Source organism: Sphaerodactylus townsendi, linkage group LG15, assembly GCF_021028975.2.
Source record: "Sphaerodactylus townsendi isolate TG3544 linkage group LG15, MPM_Stown_v2.3, whole genome shotgun sequence".
NCBI lineage: Eukaryota > Metazoa > Chordata > Lepidosauria > Squamata > Sphaerodactylidae > Sphaerodactylus > Sphaerodactylus townsendi.
Window position 1 is genome coordinate 14998524 of NC_059439.1, and position 25472 is coordinate 15023995.

Genomic DNA, 25472 nt, shown 5'->3' on the forward strand with positions numbered 1-25472 from the left:
CAGTGACATACTTTGTTTTCACTGAATAAATCTCTGAAGCACGTCTTCGCAGGAGAACAGATTCTTTTTTATTGTTTTTGCATCATCATTATTAAACGACTCTCATTAGCAAAAGGTACAAAATGAAGAAGGGATAGAAGTGAATCCATCTTCTGCCCCGAGGAAGCCCTGGACCTACCGACCCCTGGAAATTGAAGGAGGAAAATATTTATACAGAGGCTGATAATGTGAAGAGAAAAGAGAAAAAAGTCTATCAAAGCCTGTACATCTACTTTGATTAGCAGCTGCTCTCCAGGGTCTCAAGTCATTCACGTCTCCTCTGCCTTTTAACTGGGTATACCAGGATTTGAACCCAGGACCTTCATACATTCCAAGCAGGTGTTCTTTAACTGAGCTATAGCCCCACTATTAAGTACTGAAATGCTTTGGATTTCCTCTGACTGTCCTAGTAGACCAGTGGTTCTCAACCTTCTGAATGCTGCGACTCTTTAATACAGTTCCTCATGTTGTGGTGACCCCCAACTTTAATATTTATCCATTTTACAGATGGAGAACACTGATGCAGACAGTCTTAGGCGACCCCTGTGAAAGTTTAGTTCGACCCGACCCCCAGATTGAGAACCACTGTAGTAGACAATCATTATTAATCACATCTGTATCCAATAGGGCTGAAATCAACCCTCCATCTAGATTCTCAAAATGATTCTGCATTTCCTTTCAGTCAACAATATATATTTGTCCTTTTCTATTTCACAGTAAGCTACCGTGGGGTTTGTTTTCATTTAAATAACTACGCACACAGAGTGTCTCGAAATTGTGAGTCTGGACTGGCTAACCCCTAGAATTACAACTGATCTCTAGGCGGCACAGTTCAATTCCTCTGGAGAAAATGGCTGCTATTCACAGCCAGCAATCCAGTGAGTTTTCAGAAGTAATAATGTTTGACAGTGGGTTGAATCCTACCAGGTTTTCTGCTGGCAGCGGAAGAAGAGAAGAATAAGAATTTTTGATTTATACCCAACCTTTCTCTCCTGCACGGAGACTCAAGGTGGCTTAAAAAATCCTTTCCCCTCCTCTCCCCACAACAGACACCTTGTGAAGTCAATCGGGCTGAGGGAGTTCTGAATGAACTGTGACTAGCCCAAGGTCACCCAGCAGGAATGTGGGAATGCGGAAACACATCTGGTTCACCAGATAAGCCCCTGCCGCTCAAGTGGAGGAATTAAACCCGGTTCTCCAGATCAGAATCCACCTGCTCTCAACCACTAAACCATGCTGGCATTTTTGGATACACACCGCAAGGCAACGTTGAGGATAGGATTGCAGTTCTCCCCAGCTACCAGCATGGGGGGGGGGGGGTGTTGCCAGCTTCAGATTGGGAAATTCCTGAACATTTGGAGATGATGCCTGGGGAAGACCGGGGCTGCATCAAGGCAACACAATGCCACAGAGCCCACCCTCCAAAGCATTCATTTTCTCCGAGGAAATTGATCCCTGTAGACTGGAGATGAACTATAATTCCAGGAGATCTCCAGGTCCCACCTGGAAGCTGGCATCCTAAGGATTGTAGGATCCTCCTAGGCAAAAAACCCCAAACAGCATGAAGCAAGGGCCGTTTCCGCACGGCCAGGATGCGCCCCCACGCCGCCAAGAGTTCTGGCGGCGTGGGGGCGCAAGCCCTGTTCGCTCGCGATGAACGAGGCAGGCTGGAGGAAAACGGCTTAGGCGGCCCGGTGGCGGCTCCGCACGGAGTCGCCGCCTCTTCCACATCCCGCCCACTCACGAGGTGTCACCATTAAGCCAGCCTGCTGGGCGTCGCAGCCCTCGCCACGCTGCCCTCCAGGCCCTGGAGGTTGGGAGGTGACAGTGTGGGCGGGGCTTCCACTCCAGCAGGCAACGATGAGGACACCGTGAGTGGGGCGGGGACGGGAGACAGCGTCGCCCTGGGGGGAGGGAAGCGCAGTCAGGGCGAACGGCGGCCTGGGGGCGGTGTTTTTACCGCCCCCAGGCCGTCATTAATGGGCCGTGCGGAAACGGCCAAGGAAGAAAATCAGGCCAGATAGCACCTCCTCCCTCTTGCTCCAATAGAAAAGCTAGTAGGATCTAACTCAATATCTGAAAGCCAACATGGCCAGCAGTCAATTTATCAACAGTAGAGTCACCCACACTGCATCTCTCAACAAGCGTGGTGTAGTGGTGTAGAATCAACATGTTGTAGTGGTTAAGAGCAGGTGGATTTTAATCTGGAGGACCGGGTTTGATTCTCCACTCCTCCAGCTGAGTGGCGGAGGTTTATCTGGTGAATCACATGTGTTTCCACACTCCTATATTCCTGCTGGGTGACCTTGGGCTAATCACAGTTCTTAGGAACTCTCCCAGCTCCACCTACCTCACAAGGTGTCTGTTGTGGGGAGAGGAAGGGAAAGGAGTTTGTAAGCCACCTCGAGTCTCCTTTCAGGAGAGAAAGGTGGGGTTTAAATCCAAACTACTACTACTCCTTCTGCTTCATTCGCACCCCTAATGGATTGCCTCCATGATTATTTGGGTTGCCTGTGTAATCTAACCAGCCCGGACAATCTGAAGGGGGGAAAAAATAAGAGTGATTCACTCACATTGGCCTGCAGAGGTCAGCAGAAATCAGACAATCCAGAAATTCTTTCTTCAAGAGGTCCTTCCACTGATTGGAACCGTTTGGCAGAATAAGGCTGGAAGAGCGATATTGTGACATTATAGTGATCAGCAAGATAGAGGGGAATTGAAAGATGTGAAGGTGCTATTGCATGGGTGAAGTTGGAAGATATCACTGGCGCTGGATTGCTTAGAATTAAAAACTTAGTGCCGGTACTTAAGAACTGAAAAATGTATGTTTCACTTAAGTATTTATACACTGCTTTTGCTCAGATATTTGTACACTGCTTAGGTAATTATACACCGCTTTTGCATAGGCATTTATACACTGCTTATGTATGTATACATTGGAAGAAGAAGAAGAAGAAGAAGAAGAAGAAGAATTGATTTATATCCCCCCTACTCTCCTGTAAGGAGACTAAAAGGGGCTTACAATTCCTTTCCCTTCCCCCCTCCCAACAAATACCCTGTGAGGTGGGTGGGGTTGAGAGAGCTCCAAAGAACTGTAGCCCAAAGTTCACCCAGCTGGCATGTGTTGGAGTGCACAAGCTAAACTAGTTCACCAGATAAGCCCCCACAGCTCAAGTGGCAGAGCGGGGAATTAAACCCAGTTCTCCAGATTAAAGTGCACCTGCTGTTAACACCACGCTGGCTCACTGCAGCTTACATTGTTCTCCCCTCTGTCAGGGAGGTAGGTGAGGATGAAAGAGAGGAACTAAATGGAAGCCACCCAACAAGATTCCACGGCAGAGTGAAGATTTGAACCTGGGCTACCCAGAGCATAGTTAAGTAGGGGGTACAAGCAAAAATTTTGCCTCCAGTCACCATATCCTGTCCCAGGTTTGTAGCACTGCTTGCCTGTATATCAGCGTCCCAAGCAAAATTTGCTATTCTGCCTAGCCAGCACAGCCTCACATATCAGACTGTGAAGCTGACTGAAGCCACCCTTCTGTAGAATCAAAGCAGTCCCCAAGTTAGTGAGCCAACAATGTGATTAAGCTAAACCAAAACCGACCTATTAATTAGTTTGAATCTGTGCCGTTCTGGTCGCGTCTTCATTTTCCCATTAAAAGTATGACTAACTTCTGGAATGTAGTCAGATTACACAGACCAATAATTCCATTGATTTTACCTTTGTTGCAGAAGGCAAATAAAGAAATCCTTTGTCCCCTGAGATCCAGCTTCAAATCCTTGAGAGTTTGTATTGAATATTGGGGATTCAACTTCTCTCTTGGATGGGTCAATGCTGTTTCTGGGAAAGAAACGTGCAGGAGGATAAAACTCTAGGATTCTATTAGAGAGCACTAAATATTTCTATTGCAGACCACTAAATATGTCTTTGTTTTCCCTGGGTCTAGATGAACACATTACTGTTTCACACGTTTTGCAAGGTGGTAAGTTGAAGAAGAGTGAAGAGTTTTTATTTATACCCTGTCTTTCTCTCCTGTTAGGAAGCTCAAGGGGCTTACAAACTCCTTTCCCTTCGCCTCCCCACAACAGAATCTGGTGAGGTAGGCGGGAGAGAGTTCTGAACAAAATGTGACTGTCCCAGCTGGAACGTAGGAGTGGGAAAACAAATCCAGTTCACAAGATAAGAGTCCACCACTCATGTGGAGTAGTGGAGAATCAAACCTAGTTCTCCAGATTAGAGTCCGCTTACTCTTAACCACTTCACCGCACTGGCTCCTGGAGAGAAGGGGAGTTCTTGGTTCAAAAAAGAAAGGTGGATGTTCAGTCTGTTCAATTACCTCCCCAACTCTCTATCACTGGAGGAACATTATAGGGTGTAGTGAGGTAAGACTGGCGCATGCGTGAGAATGCTAGCCAGGGATGGGAAGGAGAGCACTGGAGAAAGACTCTTTCCTTCTCATTTGGTTTATTCTCCTCCTCCCCCACCCCTCGTCTTCTAAATGTCAGTTTGATCACCTTCTCCTGAGTGTGTATAGTTAGATCAACTTGGACCGTAGACTTACTCCATCCTGTTTTCTCTTATTTTCAACAGCAAGTCCACGAATTTCTTCTTCAGCATGCTGTCCAGAGTTTTACTGTAATCGCTTACTATCGTCCCCTCGGAATACCGCCTCTGCAAGATCTTTGTGTTTGCCCTGGCAGCAGAGAGGAAACATGTCCGCACAGAGCAAACAGATTGGGAATCCCCATGTCTCTAGCTCTTCAACAGCTGGAAAGATTTAACCAGCTTTTTGCTGGTGAAAAACAGAAGGGGGTCCCCTTTAAACAAACCAAGAGGGACTGGGGATCATGGACCCTGACAGGACAAAAGCTATGTGGGATAGGGGCTATAGCAGTGGTTCTCAACCTGGGGGTCAGGACCCCTTTGGGGGTCGAACGACCCTTTCACAGGGGTCACCTAAGACTCTCTGCATCAGTGTTCTCCATCTGTAAAATGGATAAATGTTAAAGTTGGGGGTCACCACAACTTGAGGACCCTTTAAGGGTCGCAGCATTAGGAAGGCTGAGAACCACTGGGTATAGTAAGGAGCAACACTGGGTGACATAGAGCAAAAAGGCTGGCTGGATCAACTCACAATTTCTATAGAACCAATATGTTGATTCTTCCAAATTTCCTCATACTTCTGAAATATCAATATGTTTTCCCAATACTAAAAGGCATTAGTTTGTGGGACAATCAGGTGTAGAAAAGAGACTGAGAATACACAAATATAGATTGCTACCTACTACAGGTATTATGCTAACTTAAAGAAGTATGGAGACTCCTTTTTCTTCCTCTCTCCACAACCGACACCTTGTGAGCTGGGTGAGGCTAGAGAGCTCTGAGAGAACTGTGACTAGCCCAGGGGTAGGGAACCTGCGGCTCTCCAGATGTTCAGGAACTACAATTCCCATCAGCCTCTACCAGCATGGCCAATTGGCCATGCTGGTAGGGGCTGATGGGAATTGTAGTTCCTGAACATCTGGAGAGCCGCAGGTTCCCTACCCCTGGATTAGCCCAAGGTCACCCAGCGGGCTTCATGTACAGGAGCTGGAGAAACAAATCCAGTTCACCAGATAAGAGTCCACTGCTCATGTGAAGGAGTGGGGAAGCAAACACAGTTCTCTGGATTATAGGCCACCACTCTTAACCACCCCACTATGCTGGTTCTCATGTTTATTCCAAGGTATAAAGACAGGAGTGAGTCAAATGCAAGGTTTTCAAAGTTCACGAATGCCCCGGTCCTCACAGAAGCCCCTAGTTAACATGGTTTGTCCATCACAACAGTGTAAAACAAGACTGTGTTTTGTTTAACAGAGGTTAGCAAGAGAGCATTAGGCAGAATGCAGCATGAACCAGGGCTTGGGAAATTCCCGCACTCTTATCATTGTTTTATAGACTTACCTGGTGCCATTTTCCTCCATCAACACAAAGCTCAATGAGACCAGGAGGAGGGCGACCACTTGGAAAGGCATCCTGTTCCCGGGTTTAGCCTTGTGCCTGAAACACAGCATATGGCGTCCTTGGGAATAGAACTGAATGAACAAAAGCAGGGTATCACAAATTCTAATGCTGCAATGTGTAATCCGGGAGAACCCTGAGGTTAGCTATCGTAGTAAGCCTAATGGTGTTGGATCCAACCAGATTTTCTGTTTCCCTCATAGGGAGAGTGCTCCAACCCTTTAATAATCTTGGTTCTCATCTTCTGCAAGTTGCCCTTTTCTTGCCTATCAGCCATGGGGTCTCAGCTCAGCTGAAGAGACACTCTGGGAAACCAGATCTAAGCTAGATGCAGATAGAGGGAGTAATAGCCCTGTAACTCTTGTCTTGTACATACGAGATTCTGACCCTCTCGGCTGATGTTTTAAGATCGCAGGCAGAGCAGCTGCAAAAGTCTAGAAAGAGAAAATGGTGAGTTTTCTTGCTGCTCACCAGATTTCCACTCCAAATTGCCCCCTCTGCAAGCGGATTTCCCTCTTCCAAAAGGGTCAATGAGCTAGGAAGCCAAGCGTTGGCATCTGAGACCTAATTTGGGCTTCCAACTGATGAATCAAACTTGGGAATCTTACCTGTCGAGTCTTTCGGAGCCGTTCTGGAGAAGTAGAGCGAATTTGGCAGCTAACAGGCACCTTGAGGATTCTTTATATACCCGAGGGGGCCGCAAAGTGAAGCCATTGCCGTGAAACAAAACAGGAAGCTTGGCACCTAATCAAACCAGATTAAAAGCAATTTAGATCGGCTGCGAGAAGGTTCGCTGACCTATGGAGCATGAAAATGCCCTTTTAAAGTATGTTTACATTCATGGCAATTTAACTTGCGCAGCGCTACTAAAATGAAGATCCGGTATGTTTTCTATAATTAAAGCCATTAACCATCCAGATTTCTCCAGAACCATTTCTCGGTTAATTAGCAGGTCCCTATAGATGACATCCATGCAAATTGTCTGAGCTTTGTCATATCTTGTGTTTCCCTGTTTTCCACCAATGTTTGGGGCCTTCCCTTGTTCAGCCGGCAAGTTAGGGACACTCCAGAGCAAAGCGCTTTACCTCCATCACAATATCGCTCTTGAGACACTGTAACTTTGTTAAAATTATGGCAAACTGTTCCAATTTCACTGTTGGAAAACAGGTTGCTAATGTGTAACCATCAGATACCTTCAACATGATTGGACGCACGAGTGCATCTGAGATTGCGAAAAGATTGCAACAGGTCCCTGTGAGAAATAAACTGAAAGAAAACCAAAAGATTATAAAGCTGCCAGCTCACAAAATGATGGATCTGATGAGAAAATGGGAACTTTATTTCTTATGTGAAGCTGAATCGATTGTGTAAAAACAATAACAAGTGGAAGATTACTAATTTGATAATGATAAAGATATGAGAGACTGATTAGTCATGTTGCAAAGTCAATGGACAGAAGATAGCAAATTTAAGATTTCGTAGTGGCTTCTTCGATTATTCTAGATCAGTGTTTTCCAACCTTTTCAATGTCATGGTACCCTTGACTTCACTCTTCAGATCTCACGGTACCTCTGCCATCCTCCCCCCACCTTCCCCTCCCAGTTTCCCTGCTTGCCACCCCCCACCTTCCCCTCCCAGGGTGAAGGGAAGCACGGGTGTGGGGGTAGGGGGGTAGGAAGTGGCTGCTGACCTTGCGGTAGGCCCTGCCCCCTGGGCCACCTCCATATCCTTGCTGGTGCCGGCGGGAGACCACGCAAAAGTGAGGGGGGCTGGCAGCATTGCCGCGGTACCCCTGGGACATGCTCACGGCACCCCAGGGTACCACGGAACCCTGGTTGGGAATCACTGTTCTAGATTGTTGCTTTGGGATCCAACGTGTCATGGTTATATCAATGCAGTTCTGGGTAAATGTATTGGGTTCTTTTTTCTGCTGTTTCCGTCTGTTTTGAAATGTTTCCTTTTCCCTTTTTTCCTGTTACATATTTTTTCTACTGTGTTTGTCAATTACACTGTGAAAATTAATAAAAAATTAATTTAAAAAATCATATCTTTTATAAACTTTATTTTACAAACTACCTTTATTTTAGATTTCCCCCCCTCTTATGCTGAACTTGCATTCTAGACAATCTATATATACAGTAGAGTTGTTATTCAGAGCTTTTGTGATTTCAAATGTAATTATTCTATCTGTGTGTCTGGTCAATTACCGTATTAATAAATTAAGCATTCTGCCGCCTGCAGTGGTTGACTCACCTGCCTCTCAATGGTGCTGTGATAATGCCAGAATATGTAGCTGCTACAAAATGAGCAAACTGCCATCCTATAAGCAGGTTGCTAATCAATTAGTGGGAAGCGTTTAGCCCCAATGACTTTATGGCCTCGTGTTCAGAGGATCACGTTTCCACAAAGTGCTACTTGCGCATTTGTTTTCCCTTCATTAAGTGCTTTGGTGAGATGGGGAGTTAATCGCATGAAATAAATATCCAGCAATATTAAATACAAGCCTGCTGTTGGGAGCTATCGTTTGCCCTTTTCATCTTATTGGTGGAAGGATTCGCTTCAGAAAGGTAACCTGCTTTTCAAACACCTTATCGCATCCTTTCAATATCACGCCCGGGGGAAAGAAGTCTCTTGGCAAGCTGGAAGCATTTGATTTTGCACTCCCCTGAGCCCTTCTGAGACGATTGCTAATTCCTCCCTCACCTGTTCGTGGCTCTGATGAGAAAAACATATGTGACCATTTGAGTGTTCGACTTACTGAACGGCAGGCACAAAAATCCACTGAACTACAGGGATGCTCAGGCACTTGCCAGATCAGCCCATATCCTGTTTGCAAAATGGCAAACAGGGAACCAGTTTTTCAATACGCTGTTTGTCTGCTCTGTGAACAGTGAAACCCTTTGCTAAGTTTCACCACCATGTTCCCAGAGCAATCTGACTGTTGTGCATGTGCATTCTCACACAGCCTTATCAAGTTTTACATCTCACCCATCTTTCTGTACCACTGCTCTGTTAGCCAGGGGGTTGTTTAAACAGGCAATTAAATCAGTCACAAATAAATCATAAATCAATGTCCTTGGAAGAATACTGGTTTGTATCGTGCTGCTCTTCTCAGCAAAGTTGACAGCCCTCAAGTTGAAGGAGCTTTCCTCCATCATTTTAGAGAACATGGGTCCTAGATTTTTCATTCCTCTGGGAGCCTTCCAGATGTTAACTCTTTGAATTGGATGAAGATGAAGGATATCTTTAACACTGCAGTCCTAGACAGAGGCCCCTTCTACACATACAGAACAATGCCCTTTCAATCCACTTCCAATGCACTTTGAAGCTGGATTTTACTGTGCAGGACAGCAAAACCCACTTTCAAAGAGTTGTGAAAGTGGATTGAATGTGCATCATTCTGCATGTGCGGAAGGGGCCAGAGTTAAGCCCAATGACTTCAAGGAATTTAGAGGGCATAATTTGGTTTTGGATTACACAGTAATAGCCCACATGCAGGCGAAAGATACGGAGTGTCAGTCATGCAAAATGCAAATCCTCCCCCCGCTGCTTCTCCCCCGCCCCCCGCCCCGCACAATAACTTAGTCAAATAGGAAAAGTTGTGGGATGCATCTGAGTTGCAAACCCAAGTCTATAATAGAGTCCTTCAAAGCCAGCGTGATGTAGTGGTTAAAGTGTCAGACTAGGACCTGGGAAATCCAGGTATAAATTCCTAATCTTTGGCCCCTTCTGCACATGCGGAATAACACACATTCAATCCACTTTCTGTGCACTTTGAAACTTGATTTTACTGTGCGGAATAGCAAAATCCACTTTCAAACAATTGTGAAAGTGGATTGAATGTGCATTATTCTGCATGTGCGGAAGGGGCCATAATAGAAGCTTGCCAGGTGAGCATGGGCCAATCACACATTCCCAGCCTGACCTACTTTATAGGGTTATTGTGAGGGTTAAAGGAGGAGAAGATGATGCAACCTGAGTTGGGTCCCCATTGGAGAGAAAGGAGGAATATTAGTGACGTACATAAACAAAACAAATAAATACATGACTCCCTTGCTAGGGTTGCCAACTCAGGCTTGAGAAATTCCTGGATACTGGAGCTGGGGAGGGTGGGGTCAGGGGAGAGAGCTCAGCCGTAAGGTCCTAGACCCCACCCCCTCTATATTATTATTATTATTATTATTATTATTATTATTATTATTATTATTATTATTATTATTATTATTATTATTATTATTATTATTATTATTATTATTATTTATTATATTTATAAACCGCCCTCCCCGAAGGGCTCAGGGTGGTGAACAAACAAATAGATAGAGCACAATAAAATCAGTAATCATTAAATAACGGCTCTATACATATTTAAAATCAACCCCATTAAAATGCAGCGTTCTAACATCAGGTAAAGCAATGGCGTCCTACTAATAGATCCCCTAAAAAGGGGGGAGGGGAAGAAGAGAAGAAGGCCAGCGTGGTGTAGTGGTTAAGAGCAGATTTAATTTTAATCTGGAGAACCAAATTTGATTCCCCACCTGAGTGGCAGAGGCTTATCTGGTGAACCAGATGTGTTTCCATACTCCTGCATTCCTGCTGATGTGTTTCCATACTCCTACACCTTGGGCTAGTCACAGTTCTTCAGAACTCTCTCAGTCCCACTTACCTCACAAGGTGTCTGTTGTGGGGAGAGGAAGGGAAAGGAGCATGTAGACCACCTTGAGTCTCCTTTCAGGAGAGAAAAGTGGGGTATGAATCCAAACTCTTCTTCTTCATAGGGTGACATGACTTGCACAGGGAACAGGAATTGGCATGAGAACAAGACACTGCTCCACACATCTTGTCTCCAAAGGGCTTTCCTGTGCTGCAGAAAGACTAAAAAAGGAAAAGGGGAAAAAAAACTACCAGAGGATTCCCCACAGGGGATAACAGCGATAAGCCACCAAAAATGTGGTGCATCTCCATTGCTGGCTCCGCTGGCGCAAAGGGACAGGGCGAGCAGTGCAGCGTGGCTATGGTCAGCTGCACCCCCTGGACTGACTCCCGAATGCTCTCACCATGCAAGAGCAGCATTTTGTACTGGAAGACCTGAGGGTGAGCGGCAGCTTCCAGGTTGGGCTCCACCGAGCCGTGTGTGCCTGGCCTCCTGAGTAAGTACCCCCCACCAGAGTGTTTGCCCCTTGTGCCAGTGGGGTTGGCACCTCGAGGCCAGATGGCGCAGAGCCTTGACCCTGGACAGATGTAATGTTACAGGGGAGGGGCTTGGGAATTCCCCATCATGAAAGAACGTGTTCCTGTGGAACTGGGTGTGAAGAGTCAGTTCTTTGTGTTTTATTGTACTGCCCCCTTGACAACAGGCCTAGGAGCAAATATTTAGAACCCTTAGAAGAAGAAGAAGAAGAAGAAGAAGAAGAAGAAGAAGAAGAAGAAGTAGAAGTAGAAGTAGAAGTAGAAGAAGTAGAAGTAGAAGAAGAGGAGGAGGAGGAGGAGGAGGAGGTGGAGTTTGGATTTATATCCCCCCTTTCTCTCCTGCAGGAGACTCAAAGGGGCTTACAATCTCCTTGCCCTTCCCCCCTCACAACAAACACCCTGTGAGGTAGGTGGGGCTGAGAGAGCTCCGAGAAGCTGTGACTAGCCGAAGGTCACCCAGCTGGCGTGTGTGGGAGTGTACAGGCTAATCTGAATTCCCCAGATAAGCCTCCGCAGCTCAAGCGGCAGAGCTGGGAATCAAACGCGGTTCCTCCAGATTAGATACACGAGCTCTTAACCTCCGACGCCACTGCTGCTCCTTACGGATGGGTCTTGAAGAGCACGCTGATAACCAAATAATTATATTCCTTTTGAATGGTGATTGTACGGAGATTCTGGAGCCGAAAGCAAAAATTGTATGTTTTGTCATCGACAAATGTGCATAAAGGGGTTTATTGTATCCTGCTATTGTGTTATTATGCCAATAAAGGTTAATTGAATTGAGTAAGTAACCCCCCCCACCAAAACATTTTCCTCTTGTGCCAGTGGGGTTGGCGGCACCTCTGCCAGCGCAGAGCTGTGCTGGCTCGAGAGCGGGACTCAACCCCAACTCAAAAGAGAAAGATCGCAACAAAACATTAGCTACAAAAAGAGCAATCTATCTAACCCCAATCTGCATAAACGGCATGAAAAAAGAAAAGGACATGTGATTTTTAAAAGAAATTTTGAAGAAACATATATTAAGCAATGAAACAAGTATCACAACAAACCCTCACAGCACAAAATAGTGATCCGATACAACTTAATAAGGTGAATATCAGTTGGATATCAAAACTATATATTATGCTCACCTGTTGGACTTCTGACTGCATTTCATAAGTTCTTCAAACTATGTTTCTATGTATTATTTTTTTAAAAAAATTCTTAGGGGGGGATTCAACCCCACCTGGATTGGGCTGCCCATCAACACTCCGAGCTGATTCTTCCACAGCAATTACTCAGTATTCAGGTGAAAAACTCGTACCCATTCCAGCATTCATCTGTACCCATCACAATCTTAATCAGTATTTAGAATAGTGCAGGGATTCCCTTAAGAACATAAGAACATAAGAACTAGCCTGCTGGATCAGACCAGAGTCCATCTAGTCCAGCACTCTGCTACTCGCAGTGGCCCACCAGGTGCCTTTGGGAGCTCACATGCAGGATGTGAAAGCAATGGCCTGCTGCTGCTGCTGCTCTTGCATCCTAACAACTCTTCAAGCCTCCCCATCTTGGAACTATGGAAAAGCCATCAATTGTTTGCCTCTTGCCTTCATGTCTGCTTACCTCATATTGCCTCAGGACTAATTTCTGACTATAAACATAACTCCTGTGGAGATTCATAGTATGTGTGTGTGTGTGATTGTGTGGGTGTGTGTGTGATCCCTGCCCAGACCCCCATGTTCATGTGGGCTCCTTTCCCCTCTCAGTTGCTTCTTTTGCTAGATTCCTCATCTGCAAGATTGGTAAATATCACCCATCTCTGAATCTCTATTCCACTTCCTACCTCTTCTTCTCATTAGCTCTTGGATGCCTTCAGTGCCTGAAAATATATTCCTTGTTTTTCATTATTTTATTAATTGTTAATTTGATAATGGCCTCCTCCTTTAAGAGATTTCACCTGGACCCTCCTCGTAGACCCAGGTTACAGATTATCCATTAGAGGCGTTCCTCCCATTGGGCAAAGTGGGCAGTTCCCCAAGGCGCTCCCTTGTGGGGGGCGCAAAAACTGCAGGTTTGTTTGTGGGATTTTTTGTATTTTCAGCGTTTTTCTGTTTTTGGCCTGCAAAGAGCGCAGATTTTAGGCTAGCAGCACCAAAATGTCAGGGATTTTTCGGGAGACTCTCCTGATGATATCACCCAGGTTTGGTGAGGTTTGGTTCAGGGAGTCCAAAGTTATGGACTCCCAAAGGGCGTGCCCCATCCCCCATTGTTTCCAATGGGAGCTAATAGGAGATGGGGGCTACACCTTTGAGGGTCCATAACTTTGGACCCCCTGAACCAAACTTCACCAAACCTGGGTGATATCATCAGTAGGGTCTCACGAAGATACTCTGAAATTTTGGTGCTGCTATCTTAATAATTGCACCCCTGACAGCAGGCACCCCCTAAATTTCCCCAGATTTTCCTTTTAAATCCACCCCCTTTCTGCCAATGCTTGTTTTCTTTCTTTCTTTTATTCTCTCAATGCCTAATAAAGGTTGTGGTTATTATTATTATTATTATTATTATTATTATTATTATTATTATTAACATCCACCCCCTTCGGCATGGATTTAAAGGGAGAATCTGGGGTCCCCAGTTTAAATAACATTGAAAGTGATGCTGTTCCCCCCAATTGGGGGGACTGGATACAACACCATAAAATGTTTTCATAGCAGCAATAAAACATTTTGAAAGCATTTTGAAAATGTTTTCGAAAAAATATTTCTGCTGTGTGGCATGGCCCATTGCTGTGTTCAGATTTGTGAGTTGGGGCATGTTCTATAATGTGATGGTGACTTTGAAACGACCTTGTGGGAAAAATCATTGTTTGGTCACGGTGGGAGAGGGTGGCCGCCCATGGGAGGGGGGGCATCAAGCTCAGGGTTTGCCCAGGGCTCCAGTTTGCCTAGGTACACCACTGTCCATTTCCCCCTCTTGCTAAACTCTGCCTCCCAGAGCTAATTCCCGCAAGTAAAGCTGGAGACGGCCTACTTTGGATAACAGAGCAGGATGTGTCGTCATGGACTCTGTGCTCTGAAGCTGCCGTTTCCTCCAGGGCTGATCTCTGTAGTCCAAAAATCAATTGTAAATTTAGGGAAAATCAAGGCCACACTTGGAATTTGGCATCCCTTCTCTTTGTCCAAGTTGGATCCAATTACTGTCTTGTGTTAAGCTATCATCCAAAGGAGAAAGACTCCCTCTGTGGAGAAAGCCTTCATCTGTTGGACAAATTTTTTGCTTTGTTGAAAGAAGCTTGCAGGAAGACCCAATTGAAGGTTGCCACAGGATCCAGTTCTCAGTGTTCAGCTGAGGGAAACTTTATTGTCAGTTTGTAAGTGTTAGTTAGATCCTCCTGTGCTAAGTAGCATATCTGGTAACAAGCGGTCTCCAGCCAGTTAACTAGGAGCAAATCCACAAATTGGATTGGACAAAATGTCCACTGGAAAACTTACTGCATCCCTTATCCCGTTGTGTTTCCATTTGCACAAGATATTGTGCAACCAACTTAAGGATGCTATAATATATAGGAAACAAAGTGTAGCGTGTTGCCGAAGATCTTCTCTGTATGGAACTGCATTAAGTCTGTGTTTCTGATGGTGCATTGATGGGTCTGACCCATTGCATGGAAAAGCCGTGACTGAACTTCTGGATTAAAGAGCAGCTACAGAGGGAGCCCAATGCGAAGTAGTCATAAGAGTGTCAGGCTAAGACTTGGGAAACTCAGGTTCGAATCTCCACTCTGCTATGGAAACTTGCTGGATGATCTTAAGCCAGTTACTCTCCCATAGCCTAACTTCTACCTCACAGGGTTGTTGCAAGGATAAAAGGAAGGAGAGGAGATGTAATGTAAGCAGCGTTGAGTCCCCATTGGGGAAAAATGAAGTAAAGAGCAGAGTGGTGTAGTGGTCAAGAGCAGGTGGATTCTAATCTGGAGAACCGGGTTTGATTCCCCACTCCTCCACCTGAGTGGCAGAGGCTTATCTGGTGAATCAGATTTGTTTCCCCACTCCTACATTCCTGCTGGGTCATCTTGGGCTAGTCACAGTTCTCTCAGGACACTCTCAGCTCCACCTACCTCATAAGGTGTCTGTTGTGGGGAGAGGAAGGGAAAGGAGCTTGTAAGCCACCTTGAGTCTCCTTACAGGAGAGAAAGGTGGGGTATAAATCCAAACTCTTCTTCTTCTTCTTTATTCAGAATCCTACCCAAATCGACTCAATGGCACTTACTCACAGGAAATGGCACTTACTCACAGGAGTGGTACACTCCTTTATACAGGATCATTGGTCCAGGAAGGTCAGTGTTGTCTAATCAGTCTGGAAGCAGTTTGCAAAGGTCTCAGGCAGAGATCGTTCAGTTCACCAACTACCTCATCCTTTTAACTGGGGATTCCAGGGGATTCCTGGGACCTTTGGCATGCCAAGCAGATTCTCCACCACTGAGCTACAGCCACCCCTCATCCTATGAATCATGGATCTCCCACATAAAATATAATGTGGGCTCCAATAATACACCCTGCTTCAGAACCAGTGGAGGGTAGGCAGTAGCAAAAGTAATTTAGCACAGTGAAGACAAAATGACCCACTATGGGTCTTTAGGGAAAGCAGTCGAGCAGTGCTTAATCTGGGGTCTTTGGTCTGCCAGCAGGGGGATCACAAGTATTCAAGCATCTCAGTTTTCATCTATGAAATGTGGAAGGGTAAGCAGAAATGGCGAACAGAGGTGGAAGTGACAGAAAGAGACATTGGTAACAAATGAGGTTGTGTGGTACTGCCTTTAATTAACTTCCTTCCTTCCTTCCTTCCTTCCTTCCTTCCTTCCTTCCTTCCTTCCTTCCTTCCTTCCTTCCTTCCTTCCTTCCTTCCTTCCTTCCTTCCTTCCTTCCTTCCTTCCTTCCTTCCTTCCTTCCTTCCTTCCTTCCTTCCTTCCTTCCTTCCGACTCAAGGAGTATCAAGGCAGATTGTAGTGTTATAACTGAGAGGATAATATATTATATGAACATTGTAATAAAACTCCATTGCACCAATTAAATAACAAAGCAGAAACTCCTAGCATTGTCAAACCTATTCCCCTGGGTCAGAAGAGTTCTGAAATAACTTCAGAGGGAAATTGCTGGTGTTTTGACAAATCAGCTTCTTTACCAGAGGAATGCAGGAAAACCACTAGAACCCCAATCCGTAAAGGAGAATTTAAGGGGATCTGGGAATCTGCAGGCTAATTCGCCTGTCCTAGGACAATAGGTAGAGATTACTATTAATATTCAACAGAAGGCTTGTATCAGCAACATTCAGAGTGATTAGCAAAATGTCCCCAGACATATTGTCAGGGATGAGACAGCACATATGCTATAGGGACAAAGTGCATCACCAAAGAAAGACTCCTAAAATTTGATGTCACATGGTAAGAGGACAGATTCTCTTATCAACTATTAACTAGTTAAAGAATACAGAGCACAAGTTAGGAATACATGAACATGTTTTGAAATGGAGGGAAAGAAGCATTATGATCCTCTAAATATCTGTATTGGTATTTAACCAAATAATAACATTTTTGAATTTAGGAATGAGTGATAAGAGAAGGAGAAGAGTTTGGATTTATACCCCCCCTTTGGATTTATACCTCCCTGTAAGTAGACTCAAATTACAATCTCCTTTCCCTTCCCCCCTCACAACAAACACCCTGTGAGATAGGTGGGACTGAGAGAGCTTGAAGAACTGTGATTACCTTAAGGTCACCCAGCTGGAATGTGTTGGAGTGCACCAGCTAATCTAGTTCCCCAGATAAGCCTTCACAGCTCAAGTGGCAGAGCGGGGAATCAAACCCGGTTCTCCAGATTAGAGTGCACCTGCTTTTAACCACTACACCACGCTGACTCTCTTAGGCCGTTTCCGCACGGCCAAAAGCAGCGACGCGATGACGTCGCAAATTGCGACGCCTCCGAAAAAAAGCGTTCGCACAGACAGGCGGAACTGCGGGCGTCCGCAGCCCCGCAGATAAATGTCGGTTCGCACGGAAGCGCTGCGAAAGCGGCTGCTGACCTCACCATCATGGCCGCTGGAGCAGTTCATCCCTCCCAAAATGGCCGCCGCTACTGCGTGGAGATCGCTTGGCAGGCTCGTTTGAGGACGGCTGACTGTTCGCGAGTGCGCCGTCGATGCATGGGGAAAAAGAGTGGTTTAAAGCGTTTTCTATCTGGCGTCTTGGCGCCGGTTTAGCGTTCGCGTGGCGAATCACGCGCACCTCGCCCTTTCTTGTGCGAGGCAGCTCGCTATGGCGGTTCTTTTCCGATTGCCGGCGTCATGGCTAGCCCGATGGGCGTACAGATAGCTAAGTTTGAGGATAGAAAACATACAGGAAAGAATTCTCACCAGACTGAATAACATAATAGCAAATTCTGTGCCCTGTAACTCCCAATTGAGGCACGTGGGGCCCCAAAACAAAACTTTATTTCAAATATATGCTGTTGGGGTCTGACTTCCCCAGTACTGTCCCAGGAAAGAGATCTGGGTGGACCTTTCAATTCAGTGTGCAGCCTCAGTAAAAACAACAACAACAACAACAAACTCCATATTGGGATTGACTAGGGTAGGAAAATAAGATTATCCATTTCATAATGTCATCATATTTGGCTGCTTTTAGAATACTGTGCGCAATTTTGATCACTTGTCAGCTGCCTCAACATGATATTACAATAGCCAGAACAATGGTAGCTAAACTGGACCTTCCATGTTGAGAGGTTTGGGATTTTACCTAACCCCCAAAACCTTCTTGGGGTGCAAAAGGCTGTTTTTGAGGAAGAACCCATTTTGATCTGGAGGAAGACGTCAACTGTAACTCGGCAGAGAGGTAGGATACAACACATCTCTAAATGGCAGAACCTGGGAACATAAATGGGGAAGGATTCTTGCTTTATAAGCATGGGGAAAATATTTATTTATTATTTAAAAGTCTCTATATTTTCACCTGCACAGTTGGCTTTGGTCTGGAAACACTGCCTTCTAGAGAGAGGGGATTCTACGGAGAGGCTGGGGGCAACAGGACAAGAAGAAAAGAGAAAAATGTCCAGCACTGCATGTGGAGAATTTTTGAAGAAGTTGCAGAAGCTAAAAAGCCTGTGCAGACAGAGAAAGGCAGTTGGCAGAGGTGTGGCCATCTTCTTGTGCAAGCATTTGATCCTGAGTGTTTGTGGGACATCTCTGGCTGTGACTGAGGGGAAAAAATGCTTCACAGAGCTTGTGGAGAAGAGAAACCCCGCCAAGTGTACAACACAGCCTGTCTACAATTTATGAGTCGCAACCCAGAAACTAAAGAGACTTCCTTCTATTTTCAGACTTCAGGGGCTGCTCAATATAATTTATTACCCACGCTGTTTTGTTTCAAACTCCCAGTTCAGAACCCCTTGTTTCCCATCTTTAAATAAAAGTTATTCATTGACATGCTGTTCTGGTTTTGAATGGGGCATCCACAATGATGGGACCACCGATGGCCCTTTTAAAGCTAAAAGGGTTACACTAGCATTTGCCATAATATTTGTCAGACCAATCAAACAGGGGATTCCCTGAAGTCTGATTTTGCTGGTTGGTTCTGTGAAACACATCTTTATAGATGGACGGTAACTTCGGCCATGCCATTGGTGCCAGTTTGTCGAAGTGGCGAAATATTGCCGTATTGGTGGAAGAACTTGCCTTACAAAACAGCCTGCCGTTTACAGCTGAGGCAAGGGGTTCTGCTTCAAACAGTTGGCATCCCCCTTTTCCTGAATTTGAAAGAGATAGAAAAATAGGATAAGACTGAGAAAAACACAGAAATCCGCAAGTGAGAAGAGGATTTCTGCTCTTTCCCTCCTCAGTCATTCTAGCAGTACAAAGGGGAGCAGAGAATTATATGGGCAGGATTGTGGGTCCCTTTGAGGTCTGCCCCACTAGATTTTAAAGAACTATTTTGCCTGGATGGTATACACAACATAAAACATATCCTCTATCTTTTAAACAGAAAGAGGAAAATTAGTGCTCTTTTGCCCAGATTTGCAGTCACATCACAATTTGAACGTGCAAGAAAGGACATGTTGTTTCTGTCTGGAGATTACTCCCCATCCCCATTTTTTGCTTTACTTGAAGGAAATGCCTTAAATGTGTGTAGGCATTACCTTCTTTTACAGTTAGGCTGCTGGGATGCATAGCCATAAAACTTTCCTGCTATCTAGTATCAGAAATGCCACCAATATCTCTGTGGAATTCATTGCAGGGTCAGAAGGGTGAGGGTTGAATGATGGTAACGTTCCACCATAGAAGACCCATGAGGGACTGCTATCATGTTTAGGTATGAAGCCATTGATGATGTAGGGGGAGAAATGGATAAGAAACAAGAAATGGATATCTTCAAATGTCTTTGTATTATTAGCAAAGGGTAGATTCCTGAAAGTGAGGTTGCAATCGTAAGGAAGCAAGAGGGACAGGAGAAGAAATAGAGGCAGGCTTGCAGATAAAGTGCCCAGAACAAATTGGACTGGATCTTACCAGCTAGCAAAAAAAAAAAAGAGACCGCCAACAAGTTTATGGTGTGGATTGTGAAACCCTCATGGACCAAAGGCACATAGAATAGGGAAGGACTCTAGGTAAGATAAAGAAAAAAACACTGGTAGGATTTAATCCAGTGACAGGAAAGTCATGGGATTTCTTATTCTGGAGAATTGGGGAGTTGGAGGTAGAAACTAGATTGTTTCATCTCACTCTTTCAGATAGAAAGTGGAGAGTCTTGGGGGTTGTCATTTAGGGCAATAGTCTTCAGTCCTATCTGGGCTAGATCTCACAACTTGAGACATTATACTCACGTTATATATTCCTCCTTTTCTTCCTAGATTACCACATGCAGAGCAAGGCATGGCTTTGGCAATTTTAGCACTTGTGAAGGAGAGAATTGTAGAACACTCTTACCATGATGGGATGAGGGAAGCTGTACCCGTTGAAACCACTTCTACTACTGTTAGAGATCAGACCTACCAAAGACACACAATCTCTATCCTTATTTCTAACCTGTTTTTGTTTTGAAGCTAAATAAACACAAGCAGCTATTGTTACCGCTGGTAACCAAGAAGCCTAACATACAGGCACAACACACTTGTGGATGCTGGCTCACCACTTGTCAGGAATCTTTCAAACCTGTTTTAGGAAGTTCTTAAGCAATACAATCTTTACTAGGTTATAGTCTTCGAGGCTTAATGTAAACAGGAAAAGATGTTTTATGGCACCGTCTTCCAAAAATATAGAAGCTGGTTCTTTGAAGGTGAAAAATCTTACCCAGGAATTAAGTTTATTCAACCCCACACAGTTAATAAGCTGGATTTAGGGAAGAAACATTTGAAGGTAGTTTTAATAGCATAAGAGGGGAAAGAAGGTTTCCCACTGTAGGAACATCTAGATTTTTTTCCTTTTTATGTTTTCATTGAGGTTTTTACTGGGAAAAGTGGGATAGGACTATTTTAAATAAATAAATAATCTTTTCCCCCACCATTTTTTCAAATCCTTGTTAGTTACTCATTTCCTGCTAGTTACTCACTTAGCTTTTAATCTGAAACATTCTAAGCAATAACAAAATATATGTAACTCTTCTTTGGCTGTTTCCATTCCTCTAAATTTTAATATTTTATATCTTTTTTCTAACAAAGTTCACTAATTTTATTAACTTTTGGGGGGGAGAGAGATCTGAAAAATCAATAGAAAATGATATTTTGTAAAACAAGCTATTGGTTTTCAGAAGTAGACTTACATTCAGGCTGCAATCCTAAGAATATATACTTGGAAATAAATCCAGCAAAAATGAAATAAACATGTTTAGGATTAGGATGGATGTCTCACAAATGTCTAGAATCAAATGATGTAATTCTGGGAATTCCCAGCTTTAACTCCTTACATTCCACACAGAATGCAAAACAAACTGTGCTCAACTGAAGCATCTGTTAATGTTTTAATATATTTTTGTTTTATATCTGAATTTTTGTACTGAAAAGTATGGCAGAATTTACAATCTTCATTAAACTAACCAAAAATATCAAAAATTCTTTGTATAGGGGATATTTTAACTTAGTTGTTGATCACAGGCTTTTAGAAAATGTTTGCTAAAACCATTGCTAAATTATGTTTACAGGATTATTTTCTATAAGAAAACCTCAAAAATTATGTACAATGGGTTAGTACCTGCTTCTGCTTAAGTAGTCAGTTCTGTAGGTTGCTCAAATATACAAGAAATATTTGATTTGTAACTAGTGCACACCTTTGCAGGTACAATTTTATGATAAGGGTTGATTGCAAAGGTGGTGTTAGGAAATAGTTGTACAAAAGAGTCACACCATGTTTATGACTTCTGTCAGTCTTATTAACAAATTGACGAGTAAGGCAGACAAGATGGTCGTGCACATATATCTCTGTCAGGAAAGAAATCATAAAAGGAAGGATTTTCCTTTGTAAAAAATAATTAAGCAAAGGTTTTTTTTTAAGTGAAAGGAGCTCTGATTTAACTGGTTATGTCTCTTTTACCTGCCCAAGATGGTTTTAAAAATATAACCAAATTAGAGAAGTGAAAAAGAACAGGGATTGAATGAACCTGAAGACCACAGCGGAGTTCTTAGGATATTTCTTTATCTCAGGATCTTAAATTGGAGTTCTGGTGCAGTTCCAGACAGCATTTGAAAGTTGAGGGTGAAAAAAAAGAGAAGGATAGAAAGAATGGAGGAATATGGATTCAGTCTTTGTTAAGGTCACATTTTGGGACAGATGTCCATTTCATCTTGCTAATATCCTTTCAATGAAGTCAATTTCCCTCCACCTCCAAAATCATTTTAACTGCCTCTTCTATGGGTTTTTTTCCTAACTATTTTGGATCTGGAATGCCTCCATCAAGGGGATACTTCTGATTTATTCTAATGTATTCTGATTTAGTCTTTTCTGATTGGCTGAAAAATAACAGTCTGGTGGCAACTTAAAGACTCACAAATTTATTGTGGCATAAGCTTTTGTAAACTGCCAGGCAGGTGTGTGTGTGTGTGTGTATATACATATACATGTGTGTGTACATGTGTATATTCACACATGGGAAACAAAACACAAAACAATTGTTTTCTACAGTAGGGAAGGATGTCTGAATTGTTTTTAAAAACTGTTTGTCTGGATTTCAGAATAAATGCAAAGAGTTTCATAATGTGCGTGGCATGTGTAAATGTATATAAATTGAAAAAAATAATCAGATTTGGAAGGATTTTTGGGGCATCTGCTTGCATAAATTATTTTTGTTTTTAGGAAATTCTGCCCAATTTTTGTTCTTTTGTTGTGTGCAAATTTCAAACTTTTTTAACATATCAATTTGTAACATATTTTAGGAAAAACAATTTTTATATAAACCATTGATTATGAAGTTTAAAAGGTCAGCAGAAAGGTAGATAAAATGTCTCTTGATCCCGTCAAATCAATGAATGTGGGAAAAATATTTCAGATTTTACTCAGGATAGTTATTTTCTAGTATGTATTTAAAAGGGTCTGTCTACTTGAATATTATTTAGATATCGAGTTGCTCTAAACTCCAGATTTTTTATTAAAAAACCCTGTGACTGAACTTTTTAAAGTTGCTAGATTTAAATAGTTCTCAAAATGACTTTTAATATTTGTGCATTCAAGTTTACCTCTGAAGTAAAAAGTTAGGATCAGTATTATTAGGGGTTCCCCAAAACTTTTACATCCTATTCTAGTTTTAGATTCTCTCTGAACAATATCTAACATATCTGAGGGTAGAAAAGTGAATTAAACAGTGACCTTCAACACAAAAGTTTTAACTAAAAGAAACAAATAAAAACCTTTGTTTTCTGTTGTTGTTCTCTGACCAAACTAAAAGGAGTGTTTTCATTTTAGGGTTCCTCCTATTTGAGTTGCAATCGAGACATGAGCTCAGAGGTCTCAGACTTTCTAAAAAGATCCTGAAATGAATCTTGTGAGCTCGGAAGAAAGAAATCGGTGGCCTCCCATGGAAGCAAAACCACGAGAAATTAAAGGGCTATTTTGTGTCTCTCTTTACATATTATGAATTAAATGGCTCCTTCTTTCCCCAGCAAAATCTATTAGACACTCTGGCTCCAGTTTAAAGAATGCCAAAGACCTCTTTTTAACAGAACGGAATTTCAGGACCTTGGGTATCAAATGTCCGGTTCGATTAGGAAAATTGATCCCCCTCCCACACACTGGTCCCAGCCCCCATTTTTGATGGGATCGCCTTTCTTTCTTTCTTTAAAAAGGAAAAGAAAAAACCATGGCTTGCTCTGCAAACCTGTTGTGGAGAGCCGTTGAAATGATGAGATTTCAGACTCTCCCCATTCAAGGCGAGATGCCAAATCCGATCATTTTGCTGCAGGGGGATTCTTTAGTTGGAACAAAAAAAGAAAAGAAAAGAAGAGGAGAGATTTTATTTTTTTGGGTGGCCATGCGCAAGCAGCCATTTAAAGGGCCAGCACGTTGTAACCATGCACCGGGCTGCCTCCCCCTCCCCCACCCTGCAATTCCTCCTCCAGCCCCCCACCCTCTGGATAGGTGGGGGGTGGGATGAGAATGGCATGCTTTCAACATCCCCCCCAGCCCTGCTTCCCAATGGCAGGGGGACAGTTGGCGCCTCCCCTGAGCCAATTCGGCTATTGCACCTCCAGCTTCTCATAGATGCACTTGAGTGTTTGTCCTGGAAGGCCGCTCAGAATGAGGAAGGGGGTGTGTGGGGGGTGGTGGGGGAAGGGATCCATCTCCCCCCTTCCTTTTCTCTCTCCTTCCCCCCCCCCCGGTCTAATTCCTTTGGGCTGCTCCCCAGAGGCGCACAGGCTGCCACTAAGGCAGGTCTACTCAGAAGCAAGTGCCAGCCAGTGCAATATCAGTTACTCCATCTTGATCCTTTAAAAACACCCCCCAACCACACACACACAGGGTTCAGAGCGCGCCAAAGGTTGCATTTAGGAGGAGGGGGGGGGGGTTGTTCCTTTGCCTTCTTGCCCAGAGTCCAAAAGTTCTGTTCTTCGTTTCTCTCCAATCATTGGACCCGTTTCTTCCCGGGGAATTGAGCAATGAGGGGGGGAAAGATTTTTTTTGGGGGGGAGGGAGGGAGAATAGAAAGCGAGCCGCACATGGTACCTTGTGCCAGACAAGGGGTTAAGCGGAAGCCCTTTTCGTTGGTGGAGAGAGGAAATATATATATATATATTGTTGATGGCTTCCCAACGATTTCCATTCAAGCCTGTGTCCTTCCATTCATACAAACCACCATGTTCTTCTGGATCCCCTCTGCTAGGGGGAGAAAGCTGGGCAGAAAGGGCAAATCAGATTATTTAAAATGTAAAGCAGAAAGGAGGGGGGACACACACACGCACACACCATGTAAAAGCAGCAGAGCCAAAGGCGGGGCGGGGGGAACATATCGATTGCATTTCATTCATTCCCTTGGAATCCATTCCCATCGCCCTCCCCGCTTCCCTAGAGCATTGGGGGCAGGGGGAGGTCCTTCCATAGAAAAGGTCCTTCGAAATGATCCGCGCAAGGGAGATTTTTCAAAAGGTACTTTTAAAGCACAGGTCTCTGCCGGAGAAAACACCCCCAGCCGTCCGCACGCAATTGCATTGCGCTCTAGTTCTTTAGCGCCCAGCAAAATGATCCCCCCCCCCTTTTAAAAAAAAAGGCTGCACAAATATGTCAAGTGCTTTTGCTCACTTTTTTGCACGGCTGGGTTTTGCAGCGAGGCACGTGGCAGATTTAATAGAGGCTGCGCGCGCGCGCAAGTGTGATATGTGACTAAAAGTCAATCCGTACCCTTAGCTTGGGAGCTTCCCTGCCGCGTCTTCATCTCTCTGCGCAAACCCCGCGCATCCAACATGGCTCTCGTCCATCCTCAAGCCCCCTTTCCCTGCCACCCACGCCCCTGTCCCCATTGCAACCATCGCTCGCCTTTAATCCCCCCCCTCTTTCCCCTATTGCGCGGCCCCCTCCCCCAAATTGTGCAAACTCAGTGCAAAACTTTCCGTCTCAGCAAAGCGCCCCCGGGTTGCTCCTTTCTCTCCCCCCCCCCCCCCCGGTCCCAAGAGGTCCCTTTTTGATTAAGTTTTACACCCAGCAAATCTCATTCAAACTCGAAGGAGCTCCTGGGGGGAGGGGTGGGAGGAGGCGGGGGGAAGGAGGAGGGGACGGCCCAGGGGGGCTGGTAGGGGGT

The 25472-nt window shown here is 44.3% G+C and overlaps 1 protein-coding gene across 1 annotated transcript; it reads right to left on the reverse strand.

Moving 5' to 3' along the window:
• Positions 1-1721: 1721 nt before the first annotated feature.
• LOC125444004 lies at positions 1722-25141 on the reverse strand. Its single transcript, XM_048516443.1, has 7 exons — positions 25076-25141; positions 6649-6784; positions 5984-6079; positions 4602-4733; positions 3761-3880; positions 2613-2705; positions 1722-1884 (listed from the first exon to the last, which is right to left on the reverse strand). Exons 1-7 carry the CDS (start codon positions 25137-25139, stop codon positions 1722-1724), a joined length of 804 nt encoding a protein of 267 aa, XP_048372400.1. The 5' UTR covers positions 25140-25141.
• Positions 25142-25472: the final 331 nt, after the last annotated feature.